Raw genomic sequence first — 18,741 nt, 5'->3', positions numbered from 1 at the left:
TTTGTTAGTGCGTGTCTGTCCACTGTAGGCTTAGCTCACGCTCAATCATGAATCTAACAACACACACACATAGACAGAGATCCACAGAGAAGGGAAGGTAGAGGGATAGAGAGAAATACCTAAAACGATTCTGCCAACCTGGTCCAGATACTGTATGTACAGCTTCAGCCAAGTCTAGCTAGTAGCTACTTTAGTGTATTAAATCAAACCCCTGTTTGCTCTGACTAGATTCCCTCTTCATCTCTTCTTCCTCCAACACGCCACTCTGCCTGAGGACTCTCGCTCTCTCGTCGATGGCTATAACTCTGTCCTCATTCCCAGAGATCCTAGCCCAAACACCATGGATAACCCATATCCTACCCACCAACTCACACAACTCAGGGCGAGTCCATGAATACGGTACACAGACAGACAGAGACAGACAGACAGAACAGTTGATGTCACAGAGACAGGACAAAGAGAGAGGGAGAGAGAGAGACAGAACAATTGATCATGCAGAGACAGCGTAAAGAGAGAGGGAGAGAGAGAGACAGAACAGTTGATGTCGCAGAGACAGGATAAAGAGAGAGGGAGAGAGGCAGAACAGTTGATCTTGCAGAGACAGGATAAAGAGAGGGAGAGAGAAGCTTTAGAGCAACACCCCCAAAGTGAATAAATGCCTTTGAGCATCATTCATGCACAGAGACATCAGAGAGAGAGGAGAGAAGGGAAGAGGGAGAGAATGGGGAGCATAGAAAGAGATATCAGCGGCAAAGCCTGTATACGATTGGGGGGGGGTGAGACTCCTGTGGTTGCCCTGACAACAGAAGGGAATGACAGCTGCTAGGCTACCCCTCAACCATAATGGCCAATGGAGCATCTCAGAGACTAGGGACCCATAATTCAATACATTGAGGCCTTTCCTCACCCTCCCACCCTCTCTCTACCCCTCTTCCTCCCACCCTTTCTCTACCCCTCTCCCTCCTTCACCCTTCCTTTCTCTCACAGAGGTAAGACCGAGCTAATTTCAGTGATTTGTGGTGATTGGTGATTGGACAGTAGTATGAGGTATGTGGGCTCTCTGAGGTGGTCAGATAAGGCAGGCTCATTGTAGACATTAATACTGTATGCATCCAGACTGAAACAGTGTCTGTGTAGCATGATGCCCTGGGAAACAACTGCAACATTAAATGAGAACTCAAGCGCTTGTTCCCTTAAGGCTGGCTCATTTAATCACCTATTGTAGAACTATTGCCCTGATTGTTTTTTTATTTGGTCTGGAGAGGACAGTTTTTAAAAGTTTTTTTATCAAATTATTTTTTTCTTTAAAACAACAACAATACTAACGTGGGCGTTCTGGTTAGTGGTTGCGCTCGCCCCCACCCGCACTGAGATGCCGGCAAGGCCCCGCTCATAACCACCAGGAACAACACACACCTCTCACAGCATGAAACCAAAACACAAAACATAAATAGTGAAACACAAAACATAAAACAATCCCAACCCCACCCCTGATTGGAGGACCTTTTATACTGTATATTTGTGTATAGAATTATTCCAATCAATTCCACCTTCAGACAGCCACATATCAACCCATCTCTCCAGTAAATCACCATTCTACCATTTCCTCTTCTAATGCATCCCTCCATTCTCCCATGGTGTCTCACTAGGAACCTCCCCATCCTTCTCCCATGTTGTCTCACTAGGAACCTCCCCATCATTCTCCCATGGTCTCTCACTAGGAACCTCTCCATCATTCTCCCATGGTGTCTCACTAGGAACCTCCCCATCATTCTACCATGTTGTCTCACTAGGAACCTCTCCATCATTCTCCCATGGTCTCTCACTAGGAACCTCTCCATCATTCTCCCATGGTGTCTCACTAGGAACCTCCCCATCATTCTACCATGGTGTCTCACTAGGAACCTCTCCATAGTTATCCCATGGTGTCTCACTAGGAACCTCCCCATCTTTCTCCCATGATGTCTCACTAGGAACCTCTCCATCATTCTCCCATGGTCTCTCACTAGGAACCTCCCCATCATTCTCCCATGTTGTCTCCCTAGGAACCTCTCCATCATTCTCCCATGTTGTCTCACTAGGAACCTCCCCATCATTCTCCCATGTTGTCTCACTAGGAACCTCCCCATCATTCTCCCATGGTGTCGCACTAGGAACCTCTCCATCATTATCCCATGTTGTCTCACTAGGAACCTCTCCATCATTCTCCCATGGTCTCTCACTAGGAACCTCTCCATCATTCTCCCATGTTGTCTCACTAGGAACCTCTCCATCATTCTCCCATGGTCTCTCACTAGGAACCTCTCCATCATTCTCCCATGGTCTCTCACTAGGAACCTCCCCATCATTCTCCCATGTTGTCTCACTAGGAACCTCTCCATCATTCTCCCATGGTCTCTCACTAGGAACCTCTCCATCATTCTCCCATGGTGTCTCACTAGGAACCTCCCCATCATTCTCCCATGTTGTCTCCCTAGGAACCTCTCCATCATTCTCCCATGGTCTCTCACTAGGAACCTCTCCATCATTCTCCCATGGTCTCTCACTAGGAACCTCTCCATCATTCTCCCATGGTCTCTCACTAGGAACCTCTCCATCATTCTCCCATGGTCTCTCACTAGGAACCTCCCCATCATTCTCCCATGTTGTCTCACTAGGAACCTCTCCATCATTCTCCCATGGTGTCTCACTAGGAACCTCCCCATCATTCTCCCATGTTGTCTCCCTAGGAACCTCCCCATCATTCTCCCATGGTCTCTCACTAGGAACCTCTCCATCATTCTCCCATGGTGTCTCACTAGTAACCTCACCATCATTCTCCCATGTTGTCTCACTAGGAACCTCTCCATCATCCTCCCATGTTGTCTCACTAGGAACCTCTCCATCATTCTCCCATGGTGTCTCACTAGGAACCTCCCCATCATTCTCCCATGGTGTCTTACTAGGAACCTCTCCATCATTCTCCCATGGTGTCTCACTAGGAACCTCTCCATCATTCTCCCATGGTCTCTCACTAGGAACCTCACCATCATTCTCCCATGTTGTCTCACTAGGAACCTCTCCATCATTCTCCCATGGTGTCTCACTAGGAACCTCACCATCATTCTCCCATGTTGTCTCACTAGGAACCTCCCCATCATTCTCCCATGGTCTCTCACTAGGAACCTCTCCATCATTCTCCCATGTTGTCTCACTAGGAACCTCACCATCATTCTCCCATGTTGTCTCACTAGGAACCTCTCCATCATTATCCCATGGTGTCTCACGAGGAACCTCCCCATCATTATCCCATGGTGTCTCACTAGGAACCTCTCCATCATTCTCCCATGGTGTCTCACTAGGAACCTCCCCATCATTCTCCCATGTTGTCTCCCTAGGAACCTCTCCATCATTATCCCATGGTGTCTCACGAGGAACCTCCCCATCATTATCCCATGGTGTCTCACTAGGAACCTCTCCATCATTATCCCATGGTGTCTCACTAGGAACCTCTCCATCATTCTCCCATGGTGTCTCACGAGGAACCTCCCCATCATTCTCCCATGATGTCTCACTAGGAACCTCCCCATCATTATCCCATGGTGTCTCACTAGGAACCTCCCCATCATTCTACCATGGTCTCTCACTAGGAACCTCCCATCATTCTACCATGGTCTCTCACTAGGGACTTAAACCTCTCCATCATTATCCCATGATGTCTCACTAGAGACTTGAACCTCCCCACCTGCAATCTTTCTGCTGAAATTGTCCCATAAATGTACATTTTACCCAAGAGCACAATATTATTTCCTATTGACTGACAGCAGCACCCTGACATTATGGCATAACAACTAATCCCGGACCCGACTCCAAAAACAAGCCAACGATGGACAGTACCAAGAGAGATACTCTACTAATTCTGTTTCCACATAAAAACAAGCCAATGATGGACAGTACCAAGAGAGATGCTCTACTAATTCTGTTTCCACATGGCAGAGTCTGCACCGGTCTGACTGTTGAATACCCCATATACTGAGCATTCTGTTTGTAGCGAGAATTTAATATAATAGCTTAAATTGAAAATAACTAATTAATGCATCAATTGTTGTTTTGTACTGTATATCAGTTCATAATCCCGATGCCATGGTATTGGGACATCGGATATCTGTTCCCAACTATCTTGAATTTTATGCAGCATAGTTGTCAACCTTCTTGACTGTGAAACTGATACATTTCACGATTTATATTAGTATTTTTAAGCCATTTAGGATTTTTTTTATTAGTGGCACACAAATTATACTGAACAAAAATATAAACGTAACATGTAAAGTGTTGGTCCCATGTTTCATGAGTAGAAGTTAAAGATCCCAGAAAATGGCCATACGCACAAAAAGCTAATTTCTCTCAAATGTGTTTACATCCCTATTAGTGAGCATTTCTCCACAACACAATGCCACAGATGTCTCAAGTTGAGGGAGAATGCAATTGGCATGCTGACTGTAGGAATGTCCATCAGAGCTGTTGCCAGAGAATTTAATGTTAATTTCTCTAACATAAGCCGCCTCCCAATGGCATTTTAGAGAAATTGGCAGTACGTCCAACCGGCCTCACAACAGCAGACCATGTGTAACCACACCAGCCCAGGACCTCCACATCCGGCTTCTTCACCTGCGGAATCGTCTGAGACCAGCCACCTCGACAGTTGATGAAACAGGAGTATTTCTGTCTGTAAAAAAAAAACTTGTGGGGAAAAACTCGATTGGCTGGGCCTGGCTCCCTGGTGGGTGGGCCTGGCTCCCAAGTGGATGGGCCTATGCCTTCCCTGGCCCACCCATGGCTGCACCCCTGCCCAGTCATATAAAATCCATAAATTTGGGCCTAATTAGTTTATTTAAATTTACTTATTTCCTTATATGACCTGTAACTCAGTAAAAATTGTTGAAATTGTTGCATTTATATTTTTGTTCAGTATAATTCATTCCTTTCTCTTTTAAGTAATTTCCTCTTCCATTTTTTGTGGCAGAGCTGCGATGAGTTGGTTATAATTTTGTATTGAGCATCTCCATTCACCTGGATTCATTTGTTGTATGACATAATTCTACGGTCGTTGTTTACAATGTCATTCATAAACAGGGTACCTTCCTTAAACATTCTCTCCAAGAAAATTGGTTCATCCTCCATCAGTACATTGGAGGTTAGCCATATTATTTGCTGTAATATATATTCTGCCTCTTCCGGAGGATAAAATTAGAATTGTAGCCAACTCTGTCTAACTTCATTTAAAAATAAAAGATACTTTAAACACGGTTCCATTGTCAATCCATCGGAAATTGAGTTTTAATCTGTATAACAGCACAGAGACCCCTTTTAAACATCGGATGTGCCTCTTTTAGCAGCTTACTGGAAAACCCTGTTTGGATTTAGATATTGTTTCCGTATAATAAAATCTTTAAGAGAGAGGTTTAATGCCTTGATATTTAATAATTTTAGCCATCCAAACTCATATTCATTATATAAATATACCGGTTTAACCTTAACTTGTTTTCCCATTCTAAATGAAATGAAATGTTTTGCTCATATAACTTGAAAAAGCATTATCCTGGAGTTGGTAGAGCCATGAATAGCTATGTCAACTGTGATATCACTAGAGAATTAATCAGTGTAATTTTCCCATAGACTGACAGGTGTTTGCCTTTCCATGGTTTCATGGTCCTATCAGTTTTCTATCAAAATTGACAGTTGCAAGATCATTAAACTTTCCTGTAATGTATACCCCAAGCACATCAACAGCACCATCAAGTAATTGGGAGACCACATCGCAATTTAAAGTTTGTGACTTTTAGAGACCCAATCCGTAATATAGTACACTTAGTAGTTGGGTTTTAAATCAGATAAACTGGATACATTATCCAGGTCCTCAATAAGACTGTTCAGGGTTGAAGATTTTGGACTAAAAAAAAACTTGAATCATCAGCATATATTGATACCTTTGTTTCTAATCCATTAATTTTTAACCCCTTCATTTTATCATTGGATCTGATTTTTATAATTAACAATTCAATTGCCATAGCACATAGGTATGGTGAAAGAGGGCAACCCTGTTTTACACCTCCCAACAACGAAAACATTTTCAGAGAAATAACCATTATTTATAATTTTACATAAAGGAGTGTTATACATTACTTTTATACATTTTACAAGCGATTCTCTAAAATTGAAATAATCCAGGCTCTTATAAATAAGTTCAAGCCGTACTTTTACTGTAGGCTTTCTCAAAATTTGCTATAAAGATTATGCCTGGTTTCCCTGCATTCTGAGAGTTTAAGTATTTCTAATGGCTGGCTGTTATCTCCAATATATCCTCAATCCATCCTTCTCTCACTTTTGGCACCATAGAAAAGGATACCAGAACGTAGTCAATCCGACTAGCTTGATATTTCCTCATTTCTGAAGACCAAGCGGCCATTAACACCTTTGGAATGTGCCATCGGCCACTTCTCTCTCCGATGCACTGGCCCCGGGGCCACAGTAAATTGCGCTCACAACACACTATTTAATGGCCTGTTACTACACTGCCAAAAACAGCTCAGCAACACACACACGAACAAACACGCAAACTCGCACATACACTCGCTCACTCACACACATACATGCATACCACACACACACACAACCCATCCGTACATTCTTTTTATTCCTGTGTCTCGTTGGAATAAGACCTCAGGCAGTAAAAGTCCAGTCTGTACTTGAGTGGAGCAGGCTGGGAAAAACACAGCCTTAAGAAACTTACTCTGCCCAAGGGCAGACTTCCAGGGAGTTGTGAAAGGAAAAGACAACCCATCCCTTCTTTGCTCTTTCTACGAGTCTCCTTCTCTTTCTCAGCAAGGCAGGAAAACCTTCTCTAGTTAATTAGAGGAGAAAGGACAGAAACAGCATATTCTCCCCATAAACCTCTGATAGATTAGGCACACATGCGGCACTATACTACATATATATACACTACATACATATACACACACACACACACTATGCAACACTTCACCATACACACACACTATGCGACACTACACCGCACACACACTATGCGACACTACACCATACACACACAGGGTGGAGCTGACCTTTGTGTATTCAGTACTTAAGATGGAAAGACTAGCAAGGCACTAATGAATAAATAGTGAGGCACTAATGAATAAATAACATTCAACCTTAATAACACCCTCCATCGATCACAATGTCTGCATGTCTATCTCTCTGTCCGTCTGCCTGTTTGTCAGATTACAATTCTAGCATCTCTGTTGATGTAAAGGGTTTGAAAGCTTTCTCTCTCTGAAATCAATTTATATTCAGTGAAATGTGCCAGCTTCAGTCAGTGTGTGTAGTTAAATATAAATGAGTGGGGATGGTGGCAGGGCAGAGAGGAGAGGGGCATCGTTTGTATATGACAGATGCCAAATGTGTGTGTGTGTGTGTGCGCGCGTGTGTGTCTGGTCATCATCACCAGTGATAACAACAACATATGGATTTGTCTTCCATAATGTAAATGCTAGATGCGGATGTTAAATCTAGGCCACTTTCCTTCAAACTGCAAAACAACTATCCTGTAATGAAAATATGGGGCATGTGTACTAGGGAGGGTGAAAAGAGTATGTTCTGTCTCTCAGCATCTCCTCTCCCTGCTCCGTAGTCTGTTCCAGCCAGGGTTATCCTGTCCCGGTTGACTCACGGACAAGCCGCCACTCTCCAGCCACGCTAATTAACGTATGGATGGCTGGCGAGAGCACCCAAACGCTCCTTTCCACTCCAGTGACCGTTACCGACCAAGGGTTTCCACTGTCAGATAGAATCTGTGGAATATGCCAGTGCCATCCCCCTGCCTTCCCCTTGACTCTCCATCACAAAAGCTGCATCCTCTCCCCTATGCCTACCCTCTAGAAGGGATATATAGCTGAATACCAGCTAGACCCCTGACTACATATACTGCTTTACATTTTCACACATTAATTGAGGGGGTGGTTTGTCGTATACTAGGATAAATAGCTCGATTTAGTTTTGCATAGCCTATCCCCTAAATGGGTCATGGTATGGGGATCAGCTATCAGTGTTGTTTGTTCTATAAGTATAACTCGTCACTGTATCTCACCCACGACATTACAGTTAAGAATGAACACAAACACCAGGGACAAAACAACTATACAGCGTGGGAATGACCGGGGGGCCACGTCCACCACAAACATCTGGCTGCACATTTGCTCCCGACAAAACCGCTAAGGTAAAGGAACCGAATGAATAGAATCTACTTCGTAAATTTGTTCAACAGTTGTTGTGTTCATGGACGAGCACTTGACAGAGGTCGAACGCAAAGTTGTGTTTTGTGAAAATACCTGCTGTTGCCGTCAATGAAACATCTGCCCAGCAGTACAAATCCTTGACTAACCGGTTTATACCTGGCTGTCAAAACAACAGATACAAACACTGAGTGTATAAATAACAAATTCAGTTAGACATGTGTTGGCTAGATACAACAACAAATCTAAAGCAATAAATGACCACAATTTACAAACAGCCTGTTTAACTATGGAATGATCTGAAATTATTCCTAAACATGTCCTGTTGCAATTAACTACAACGTCTCACATGACGTAATGGATACGGTGCACATAATTTCCAAATCAAGTCGCCCCAACACTTGGGACTGCGCTGCACGATGGAACGGTTCCGAACTCGACTCAGTCACGGATAAACTATAGCCCAAATACTTTGTTAGCTACGGTTAGTTGGGATAATTCGCATAGAGACAACTGGTTGTTGTTACTCTCGCTGACAACATAGATGATACATATTACCGATATTGTACACTACAACCGCCACGAAGAAGTGCTAGTATACTACCGAACATCAAACGTGACAAATGTTGGCTAGCTCAGACGCAGTCAGATACGTTACAGCAAATCACTGTCATTCCGCAGACGATGTGACCAGGAAGGCATATTTACCATTTCGCCGCAGAGGTTATATCTCTCTACTTCTGATAAACTTTTATCCACAACGGTATCGGCACTGGGCATAGTCCCTTAGTTTGGTCCGTGAATGTGGACTTGACATTCCCCTACAAAAGCAAAGTTACAAACTGTCCATCGTGCTCACGTCGTCCCCGTCCGAGAGCTGTCACTCATGACTGTCACTCACTACGGTTGTCGGGTGATCAGGGTCTCCTGGAGGTAATCTGCTTCCGAAGCACAGGACAGAGTGCGAAGCCACTAGACTCCTCCCACTACTCCAGGGGGGGGGGGGGGTAAATTAATGTATATATTTAACCGACACAATTATTATTTGCCCATGTAATTAACCCTTTATCACTATGGATTATCCTCAGTCATTTATCTAAAGTCTATATTTGTAACTGTTGCCAGATTGAGCTAGGTGAAAGTGTGTTGCCTAGGTTGAAATGAACAACCATCCACGATTAGAAATATGAATATATAGTAAATAGCCTAGAAATGGAGAGAAGGCATCAAATGTCAGTCTCCCCATACACATGTTGCTGCCCATGGGAAGACATAACATTTTACTAATGGCAAGTCGAATGGATATAGCACTAGATACGATGATGCTCGGGATCATTTTCCACCGAGTGCGAAAAGTCCATTTAGCACAGTCCAAGACACCGTGGCCGCGCCTCATGACCTCCTTGATAACTGATATCATCAGCGCGCTGCACCTGTCTGTGACTGGCACGTCTTTGTTTTTAGAGTATTGGTTCCGAAATAATATCCTATTGGCGAGCCAACTGGTAAATGCAGAGGGTATTTTTTCTTAGTTATAAGGAATTCTTATAAACTTACAAGGTCCCTGTAACACCTAAAGATTTTGAAATAGTTTTAGATGCCATTTATTATTCATCATTATTTAGGAACGCGTCAAGACCTGACCCTCAGAACCTACCTTCCATTAACCCTGTTGACCTGTTGACTTGAGATTAGTTTCTCTTCTGGTCCATTCAGCAACAGAGCGATACGAACCTTGTTTCAGCCGGATGTTGTATTATGTTATGCCTTATTGGAACGGTTTATTGATAATATGTGGGGGGAAAGGTTGGATGTAGCCACACGCATACCTACTTGTTAACAAAATTAAGGACAATTATTCATCAATATTATCCTGCCAACTACAATATGAAGAAGTTTAAGGAAAACATCAACTCAGAGTGTACCTTTTGTAATGACCACCCAGAAACGGTGTTGCATCTGTTTTTGGTAATGTATTCATGTAAGGAATCTGTGGCAAGACATCAGTAGATTTATAATTGAACACATTTATGAAGATTTTACACTATTGTGGAGAGATGTACTGCTTGGATTCTTTACCTATGATAGAAATAAGCTGAACAATTTTATGTAAACAATTTCATTATTCTTTTGGCCAAATTTCATAGTCACAAATGTAAATTTACAAACAAAATACCACATTTCTTACCTTAAAAAAATAATTGAACTGTATTTTATGACCGTTAAATACTCTACTAACAAAAAAGCTGTTAGAATTATAAGTGTATGTATGTTTCTTAAGGTCCTTGTGTAATTTGATATTGTACCTCCTAGCCCCGCCCCCTAGCCCAAATGTCCTTTGTATATTATTTATATATACTTGTGTTCCGCCATGTAAAAAAATGTAAATAACAAGACTGCCACATCTTTCCACAGAAGCCTCAACAGCGCCCCATGTAGGTGCTTCACTGCATGCATGTGTGCTACGGAGATTGGCTTGGTAAGACAGCTGATAAAAATAGAGAATTTCTACAGGAGGTAGCCTTGGCCTTAGCATGCCACCCTTTGGAAGACGTTGTGGATATCCCACCCTTGTCTCCAAGGAAAAAGGTCCACATAAATAATTCAATAAGGATATCTCTTTTATTGTGTCATCCATTTTTAAAGACACAGTTGGCAGCCCACAGTACTGCTGGCTAGCAGATGAGTCCAGTAGCTGTGTCACGTGACCCAGGCCCAGGAGGTTGTTGTTATTTTACTGTCCATAAACGGAACAGGACATTTAATCCTCAGCTTATTCATATGCAGTCTCCCACCTTTCAGACCCCCACGTCGCCTTCACAAGGTAAACCAGCTATATCATACCTGATCCGTAAGCAAACACACACATACAGTCGGAAGTTTACATACACCTGAGCCAAGTATATTTAAACTCAGTTTTTCACAATTCCTAATCATAGTAAGAATGTCCTGTCTTAGGTCAGTTAGGATCACCACTTTATTTTAAGAATGTGAAACGTCAGAATAATAGTAGAGAGAATGATTTGTTTCAGCTTTTATTTCTTTCATCACATTCCCAGTGAGTCAGAAGTTTACATACACTCAATTAGTATTTGCTAACATTGCCTTTAAATTGTTTAAGTTTAGTCAAACATTTTGGGTAGCCTTCCACAAGCTTCCCACCATAAATTGGGTTAATTTTGGCCCATTCCTCCTGACATAGCTGGTGTAACTGAGTCAGGTTTGTGTGTCTCCTTGCTAGCACAGTTCTACCCACACATTTTCTATAGGATTGAGGTCATTTGGTGGGGGTGAATCATTAATGAGTTATTTACATGTTGCGTATCAGAAATACTGCAGCCAGAGACAGTACAATTCCATCAGGAGAGTAGTCATCTTGTCTTCTTTACCTTCTCACTCTCAACACAGGCTGAAAACAGCCCCTAGCCTGGCCCCACCTAGCCCCTTCACTGTTGGCAGATCTGAAGAAACCAGGTAAGCAACAAGTCCTCAAATGGGTTTATGGGAGCTTCAACCATATTGCTTCTTTTTCCGTACTATAAACACAAAATAGACTTCTTGAGGCGGCAGGTATCCTAGCGACTAGTTAGAATCCGAGAGCCGACAAGGTAAAAAATCTGTCGATGTGTCCTTGAGCAAGGCATTTAACCCTAATTGCTACAGGGTCCCTGGCAGACCCTGGCCATGACCCCACTCTCCGAGGGGTTCCCAGGGGGAGTTAGGACATGCAAAAAAACACATTTCCAATTCACACACGCGTATAATAAACACTTGTACATGAAATAGGACAAATATAAGCCCCCACCAAATTATTATTATTATTATTAGTATTATAAATAAGGTCAGAGAGGTAGAGGGTACAGGGATTGGGGACAGATCTCGCTGCTTTGCTCAGACCATTTAACTAATCCACTTCTATTCCATTATCACCTATGTAGGCCTGTTGATTAGTTCAAATGTGTTTGATTTATAATGAGGAATGGAACGTTGATTTGGTCTAAATTGGTGTTTGGCTGCATTGATTTGGCTTGGAGCACCATATGTGCCCAGGGGGAATAGCTTTAGAACAAACACTGACGCACGCATGCACCGATGCATGCTGCACACGCATGCAAGCACACACACACACACACACACACACACACACACACACGCAAACACACACAGTCTGCTCATATAACTCACAATGATCAGAGCACTAATCAGAAGTTCTCCAGACATGGAACTCTAATACAGCTTTTACACTGGTCTCAACTGCAAAACCAAGTCACCGTTTAGTTCCTTGCGCCGCTCTCTCTCTCCCTCTCCTTTTCTGCTGCTTTCTTAATTAATCAGACAGAAGTCTCATCCCTCTGAGAGCTGAACTACCTGCAGTGTGTTCGCTCTATATAAATACACACTCTCTCCTTTGCCGCAACATCTTATCTAAATGGCACTAGTGGTCTCGCTTGATAGTCCATTTCTTTTGAGTTGATAATCCAATTACTCTGAAAGATAAGATTGTCCAGTTTATAAATATTGACTTTGCATAGAGAGACTGTGGGCTACAGTTCATCTGGTGTGTGCGCGTACGAGTGGTGTTTATCGCAAAGACTGCCATTGTTCCATTTTCCCCTGACGTTGTGTTCATTCTACACTTCCTGTGCCACTTCCTGTCTCTGTCCTAGACGTCACCCCAATCTGACCTCTACCTTCCCACATGGTTCCGGAACAGAAAATTTATGAGTTATGGAATGTTGATGTAGAGATCTGGAATGTTTTAATGGGATCCTAATGAAGCCTCTACAAGAGTCATACTGGCTCATAACTGACCTCAAAGCTGCCCTCTGTGTTTGTGCGTGGGTGATTGTGTGATAATCTTATGAAGAACAAGGAAATCGAAACGAACAGACGATTCCCCCTGGTAAGGCATTGGAACAGACTGCTCTGAGGAACTCTGGCCCTTCTCCTTCCTGTGTGACTCAGAGAGACGCCAGTGCCAGATTAGGTCACACACTGTCTGGGTCTCTGTTACACACACATTGCCTGGGTCTCAGTCACACACACACACCCACACACAGTGCATTGCTGCTCCTCTAGCAGTGTTAAGGCCTATCTGTCCAGACTGGTGATGTGCTGAGCGTAATCGGATTAGGAGAAGAGATCACTATATGCACATATGGGAACACAAAGTGTGAATCTGTATTCTCTGTTTCAGTCCTGTTTTTACCAGTGTGTGTATGGAGCATGTGTGACAGAGTCTGTGTGACATCTTCCCTAATCTCGACGCAGCAACGCGGGTACTCTGAAAAGATTCAGTATACTGAGACAGAGTGAACACACGCACACGCTCACGCACATGCACACACACACATGCACACACACACACACACACACACACACACACACACACACACACACACACACACACACACACACACACACACACACACACACACACACACACACACACACACACACACACACGGTCCTTGTCTCTGTGTAATTGGGGCAGTGTGGTTGAACTAGTTTGTGATGACCAAATCCTACACCCTAGTTCTGTCCAGAAGAAAAACAACCTCATCTCTCTCAAACCATTATGCGTCATTCTGCATACCCCTTAAATCACTCTCTTCTCCCTCCAAAGCTCCCTCCCTCTCTCTCTCTCTCTTGCGCTCTCTTTCTCTCTCTCTCTAAAATCACTCTCTTCTCCCTCCCTCTCTCTCCCCCTCTCTTTCTCTCTCTCCCCCTCTCTCTCTCTTTCTCTCTCTCTCTCTCTCTCTCTCTCTGGAAGTGAAGCTGTGTGTCAGTGAATGTAGTCATCACATCACATCTCCTTCTCTCTCTATCTTTTAAATGCTGACAATCTCCCACCCAGTCCTTCTCTGCTAATGGCCTTTACACAGTCTCTCTCTCTCGCCCGCTCTCTCTCACGCTCTCTCTCTCTCTCTGTCTTTCTCTCACATTCTCAATTCAATTCAATTTAATTTAACGGCTATATTGGCATGGGAAACATATGTCTATGTTTAGATAATAAACAAAAGTGAAATAAACAATACAAAAATGAACTGTAAACATTACACTCTGTCTCTCTCTTTCGTACTGCTTCCTCTCCACTACTATCTGATACGAGCTACTGATTTTAGACTCAGTGAGAACACACACACACACACACACACACACACACACACACACACACACACACACACACACACACACACACACACACACACACACACACACACACACACACACACACACACAGCCACTGTTTCTATGGATGGGTTTCTCTGACAAACCAATCAGTCTCGCCGGCCTCATACCTCAGCCATGTGTGATAACAGAGGCTACTTTCTGACTGCCAGACATTATTAAACACACTCAGAGGGCAGGCTGGGAACGAATCAACACTGGGTTGCTAAAATTACATAAGTCATAACAGAACTGTACTAAACTTGAACGGCAGGGGGGGACCAGCATGGAGAGGCTGTAGAGAGGAGAAGGCAGGGAGTGGAATAGACAGCAACTACCTCCTCTCTCTCCTTCTTACCCTTCTCTTGTCCTCTCTCAATTCAATTCAATTCAAGGGCTTTATTGGTATGGGAAACATGTGTTAACATTGCCAAAGCAAGTGAGGTAGATAATATATAAAGTGAATATATAAAGTGATAAACAATAAAAATGAACAGTAAACATTACACATACAGAAGTTTCAAAACAATAAAGACGTTACAAATGTCATATTATATATATACAGTATTTTTACAATGTACAAATGGTTAAAGGACACAAGATAAAATAAATAAGCATAAATATGGGTTGTATTTACAATGGTGTTTGTTCTTCACTGGTTGCCCTTTTCTCGTGGCAACAGGTCACACATCTTGCTGCTGTGATGGCACACTGTGGAATTTCACCCAGTAGATATGGGAGTTTTTCAAAATTGGATTTGTTTTCAAATTCTTTATGGATCTGTGTAATCTGAGGGAAATATGTCTCTCTAATATGGTCATACATTGGGCAGGAGGTTAGGAAGTGCAGCTCAGTTTCCACCTCATTTTGTGGGCAGTGAGCACATAGCCTGTCTTCTCTTGAGAGCCATGTCTGCCTACGGCGGCCTTTCTCAATAGCAAGGCTATGCTCACTGAGTCTGTACATAGTCAAAGCTTTCCTTAAGTTTGGGTCAGTCACAGTGGTCAGGTATTCCACCGCTGTGTACTCTCTGTGTAGGGCCAAATAGCATTCTAGTTTGCTCTGTTTTTTTGTTAATTCTTTCCAATGTGTCAAGTAATTATCTTTTTGTTTTCTCATGATCTGGTTGGGTCTAATTGTGTTGTTGTCCTGGGGTTCTGTAGGGTGTGTTTGTGTTTGTGAACAGAGTCCCAGGACCAGCTTGCTTAGGGGACTCTTCTCCAGGTTAATCTCTCTGTAGGTGATGGCTTTGTTATGGAAGGTTTGGGAATCGCTTCCTTTTAGGTGGTTATAGAATTTAACGGCTCTTTTCTGGATTTTGATAATATGTGGGTATCGGCCTAATTCTGCTCTGCACGCATTATTTGGTGTTCTACGTTGTACACGGAGGATATTTTTGCAGAATTCTGCGTGCAGAGTCTCAATTTGGTGTTTGTCCCATTTTGTGAAGTCTTGGTTGGTGAGCGGACCCCAGACCTCACAACCATAAAGGGCAATGGGCTCTATGACTGATTCAAGTATTTTTAGCCAAATCCTAATTGGTATGTTGAAATTTATGTTCCTTTTGATGGCATAGAATGCCCTTCTTGCCTTGTCTCTCAGATCGTTCACAGCTTTGTGAAAGTTACCTGTGGCGCTGATGTTTAGGCCAAAGTATGTATAGTTTTTTGTGTGCTCTAGGGCAGCAGTGTCTGGATGGAATTTGTATTTGTGGTCCTGGTGACTGGACCTTTTTTGGAACACCATTATTTTGGTCTTACTGAGATTTACTGTCAGGGCCCAGGTCTGACAGAATCTGTGCATAAGATCTAGGTGCTGCTGTAGGCCCTCCTTGGTTGGTGACAGAAGCACCAGATCATCAGCAAACATTTGACTTCGGATTCTAGCAGGGGGAGGCCGGGTGCTGCAGACTTTTCTAGTGCCCGTGCCAATTCGTTGATATATATGTTGAAGAGGGTGGGGCTTAAGCTGCATCCCTGTCTAACACCACGACCCTGTGTGAAGAAATGTGTGTGTTTTTTGCCAATTTTAACCGCACACTTGTTGTTTGTGTACATGGATTTTATAATGTCGTATGTTTTACCCCCAACACCACTTTCCATCAGTTTGTATAGCAGACCCTCATGCCAAATTGAGTCGAAGGCTTTTTTGAAATCAATAAAGCATGAGAAGACTTTACCTTTGTTTTGGTTTGTTTGGTTGTCAATTAGGGTGTGCAGGGTGAATACATGGTCTGTTGTAGCCAATTTGACATTTGCTCAGTACATTGTTTTCGTTGAGGAAATGTACGAGTCTGCTGTTAATGATAATGCAGAGGATTTTCCCAAGGTTACTGTTGACACATATTCCACGGTAGTTATTGGGGTCAAATTTGTCTCCACTTTTGTGGATTGGGGTGATCAGTCCTTGGTTCCAAATATTGGGGAAGATGCCAGAGCTAAGTAAGATGTTAAAGAGTTTTAGTATAGCCAATTGGAATTTGTTGTCTGTATATTTGATCATTTCATTGAGGATACCATCAACACCACAGGCCTTTTTGGGTTGGAGGGTTTTTATTTTGTCCTGTAACTCATTCAATGTAATTGGAGAATCCAGTGGGTTCTGGTAGTCTTTAATAGTTGATTCTAAGATCTGTATTTGATCATGTATATGTTTTTGCTCTTTATTCTTTGTTATAGAGCCAAAAAGATTGGAGAAGTGGTTTACCCATACATCTCCATTTTGGATAGATAGTTCTTTGTGTTGTTTGTTTAGTGTTTTCCAATTTTCCCAGAAGTGGTTAGAGTCTATGGATTCTTCAATTGCATTAAGCTGATTTCTGACATGCTGTTCCTTCTTTTCCGTAGTGTATTTCTCTCTCCTTAGAGTCTATGGATTCTTCAATTGCATTGAGCTGATTTCTGACATGTTCCTTTTTTTCCGTAGTGTATTTCTCTCTCCTTCTTACCCTTCTCTTGTCCTCTCTCTCTCTCTATCCTTCTTACCCTTCTCTTGTTCTCTCTCTCTCTCTCCCTTCTCCTCTCTCTCTCTCTCCTTCTTTTAACTTGTCTCTCTCTCTCCTTCTTACCATTCTCTTGTCCTCTCTCTCTCTCTCTCTCCTTCTTACCCTTAACTTGTCCTCTCTCTCTCTCCTTATTACCCTTCTCTTGTCCTCTCTCTCTCTCTCTCTTCTTACCCTTCTCTTGTCCTCTCTCTCTCTCTCTCTCCCTTCTTACCCTTCTCTTGTCCTCTCTCTCTCTCCTTCTTACCCTTCTCTTGTCCTCTCTCTCTCCTTCTTACCCTTCTCTTGTCCTCTCTCTCTCTCCCTCTCTCTCTTACCTTCTTCCCTTGTCCTCTCTCTCTCTCTCTCCTTCTTACCCTTCTTACCCTTAACTTGTCCTCTCTCTCTCTCTCTCTTACCCTTCTCTTGTCCTCTCTCTCTCTCCTTCTTACCCTTCTCTTGTCCTCTCTCTCTCTCCTTCTTACCCTTCTCTTGTCCTCTCTCTCTCTCCTTCTTACCCTTGTCCTCTTGTCCTTCTTACCCTTCTCTTGTCCTCTCCTTCCTTCTTACCATTCTCTTGTCCTCTTGTCCTCTCTCTCTCTCTCTCCTTCTTACCCTTCTCTTGTCCTCTCTCTCTCTCACCTTCTTACCCTTAACTTGTCCTCTCTCTCTCTCTCCTTCTTACCCTTCTCTTGTCCTCTCTCTCTCTCCTTCTAACCCTTCTCTTGTCCTCTCTCTCTCTCCTTCTTACCCTTCTCTTGTCCTCTCTCTCTCTCTCTCCTTCTTACCCTTAACTTGTCCTCTCTCTCTCGCTCCTTCTTACCCTTCTCTTGTCCTCTCTCTCTCCTTCTTACCATTCTCTTGTCCTCTCTCTCTCTCTCCTTCTTACCCTTCTCTTGTCCTCTCTCTCTCTCTCTCCTTCTTACCCTTCTCTTGTCCTCTCTCTCTCTCTCTCCTTCTTACCCTTCTTACTTACCCTTCTTTGTCCTCTTGTCTCTCTCTCCTTCTTACCATTCTCTTGTCTCTCTCTCTCTTCTTACCCTTCTCTTGTCCTCTCTCTCTCTCCTTCTTACCCTTAACTTGTCCTCTCTCTCTCTCCTTCTTACCCTTCTCTTGTCCCTCTCTCTCTCTCCTTCTCCTTAACTTTTCCTCTCACTCTCCTTCTTACCCTTCTGTCCTCTCTCTCTCTCTCTCTCTTCTCCATTCTCTTGTCCTTCTTAGCCTTTACTTCTGTCCTCTCTCTCTCTCCTTCTTACCCTTCTCTTGTCCTCTCTCTCTCTCTCTCTCCTTCTTACCCTTCTCTTGTCCTCTCTCTCTCTCTCC

At 43.2% G+C, this 18,741-nt stretch overlaps 1 protein-coding gene across 3 annotated transcripts in view; it reads right to left on the bottom strand.

Annotated features, from left to right (window-relative positions):
- Window positions 1-18,741, bottom strand: part of LOC135514978 (transmembrane and coiled-coil domain protein 3-like) — a 53,136-nt gene that overhangs the window by 15,023 nt on the left and 19,372 nt on the right. Inside the window, exon 1 of one of the 3 annotated variants that reach the window (XM_064938747.1) lies at window positions 8,976-9,186. The exons of the other annotated variants lie outside the window; for them this stretch is intronic. Coding sequence (XP_064794819.1) covers window positions 8,976-9,047 — 72 coding nt within the window. The 5' untranslated portion in view covers window positions 9,048-9,186. Of the gene's footprint in view, window positions 1-8,975; window positions 9,187-18,741 lie in introns of those variants that run through there. 3 annotated transcript variants of the gene reach the window in all.

The sequence above is a fragment of the Oncorhynchus masou genome, chromosome 26 (genome assembly GCF_036934945.1).
Source record: "Oncorhynchus masou masou isolate Uvic2021 chromosome 26, UVic_Omas_1.1, whole genome shotgun sequence".
NCBI classification, from domain to species: Eukaryota; Metazoa; Chordata; class Actinopteri; order Salmoniformes; family Salmonidae; genus Oncorhynchus; species Oncorhynchus masou.
This window is presented reverse-complemented; position numbering and strand designations above follow the sequence as displayed.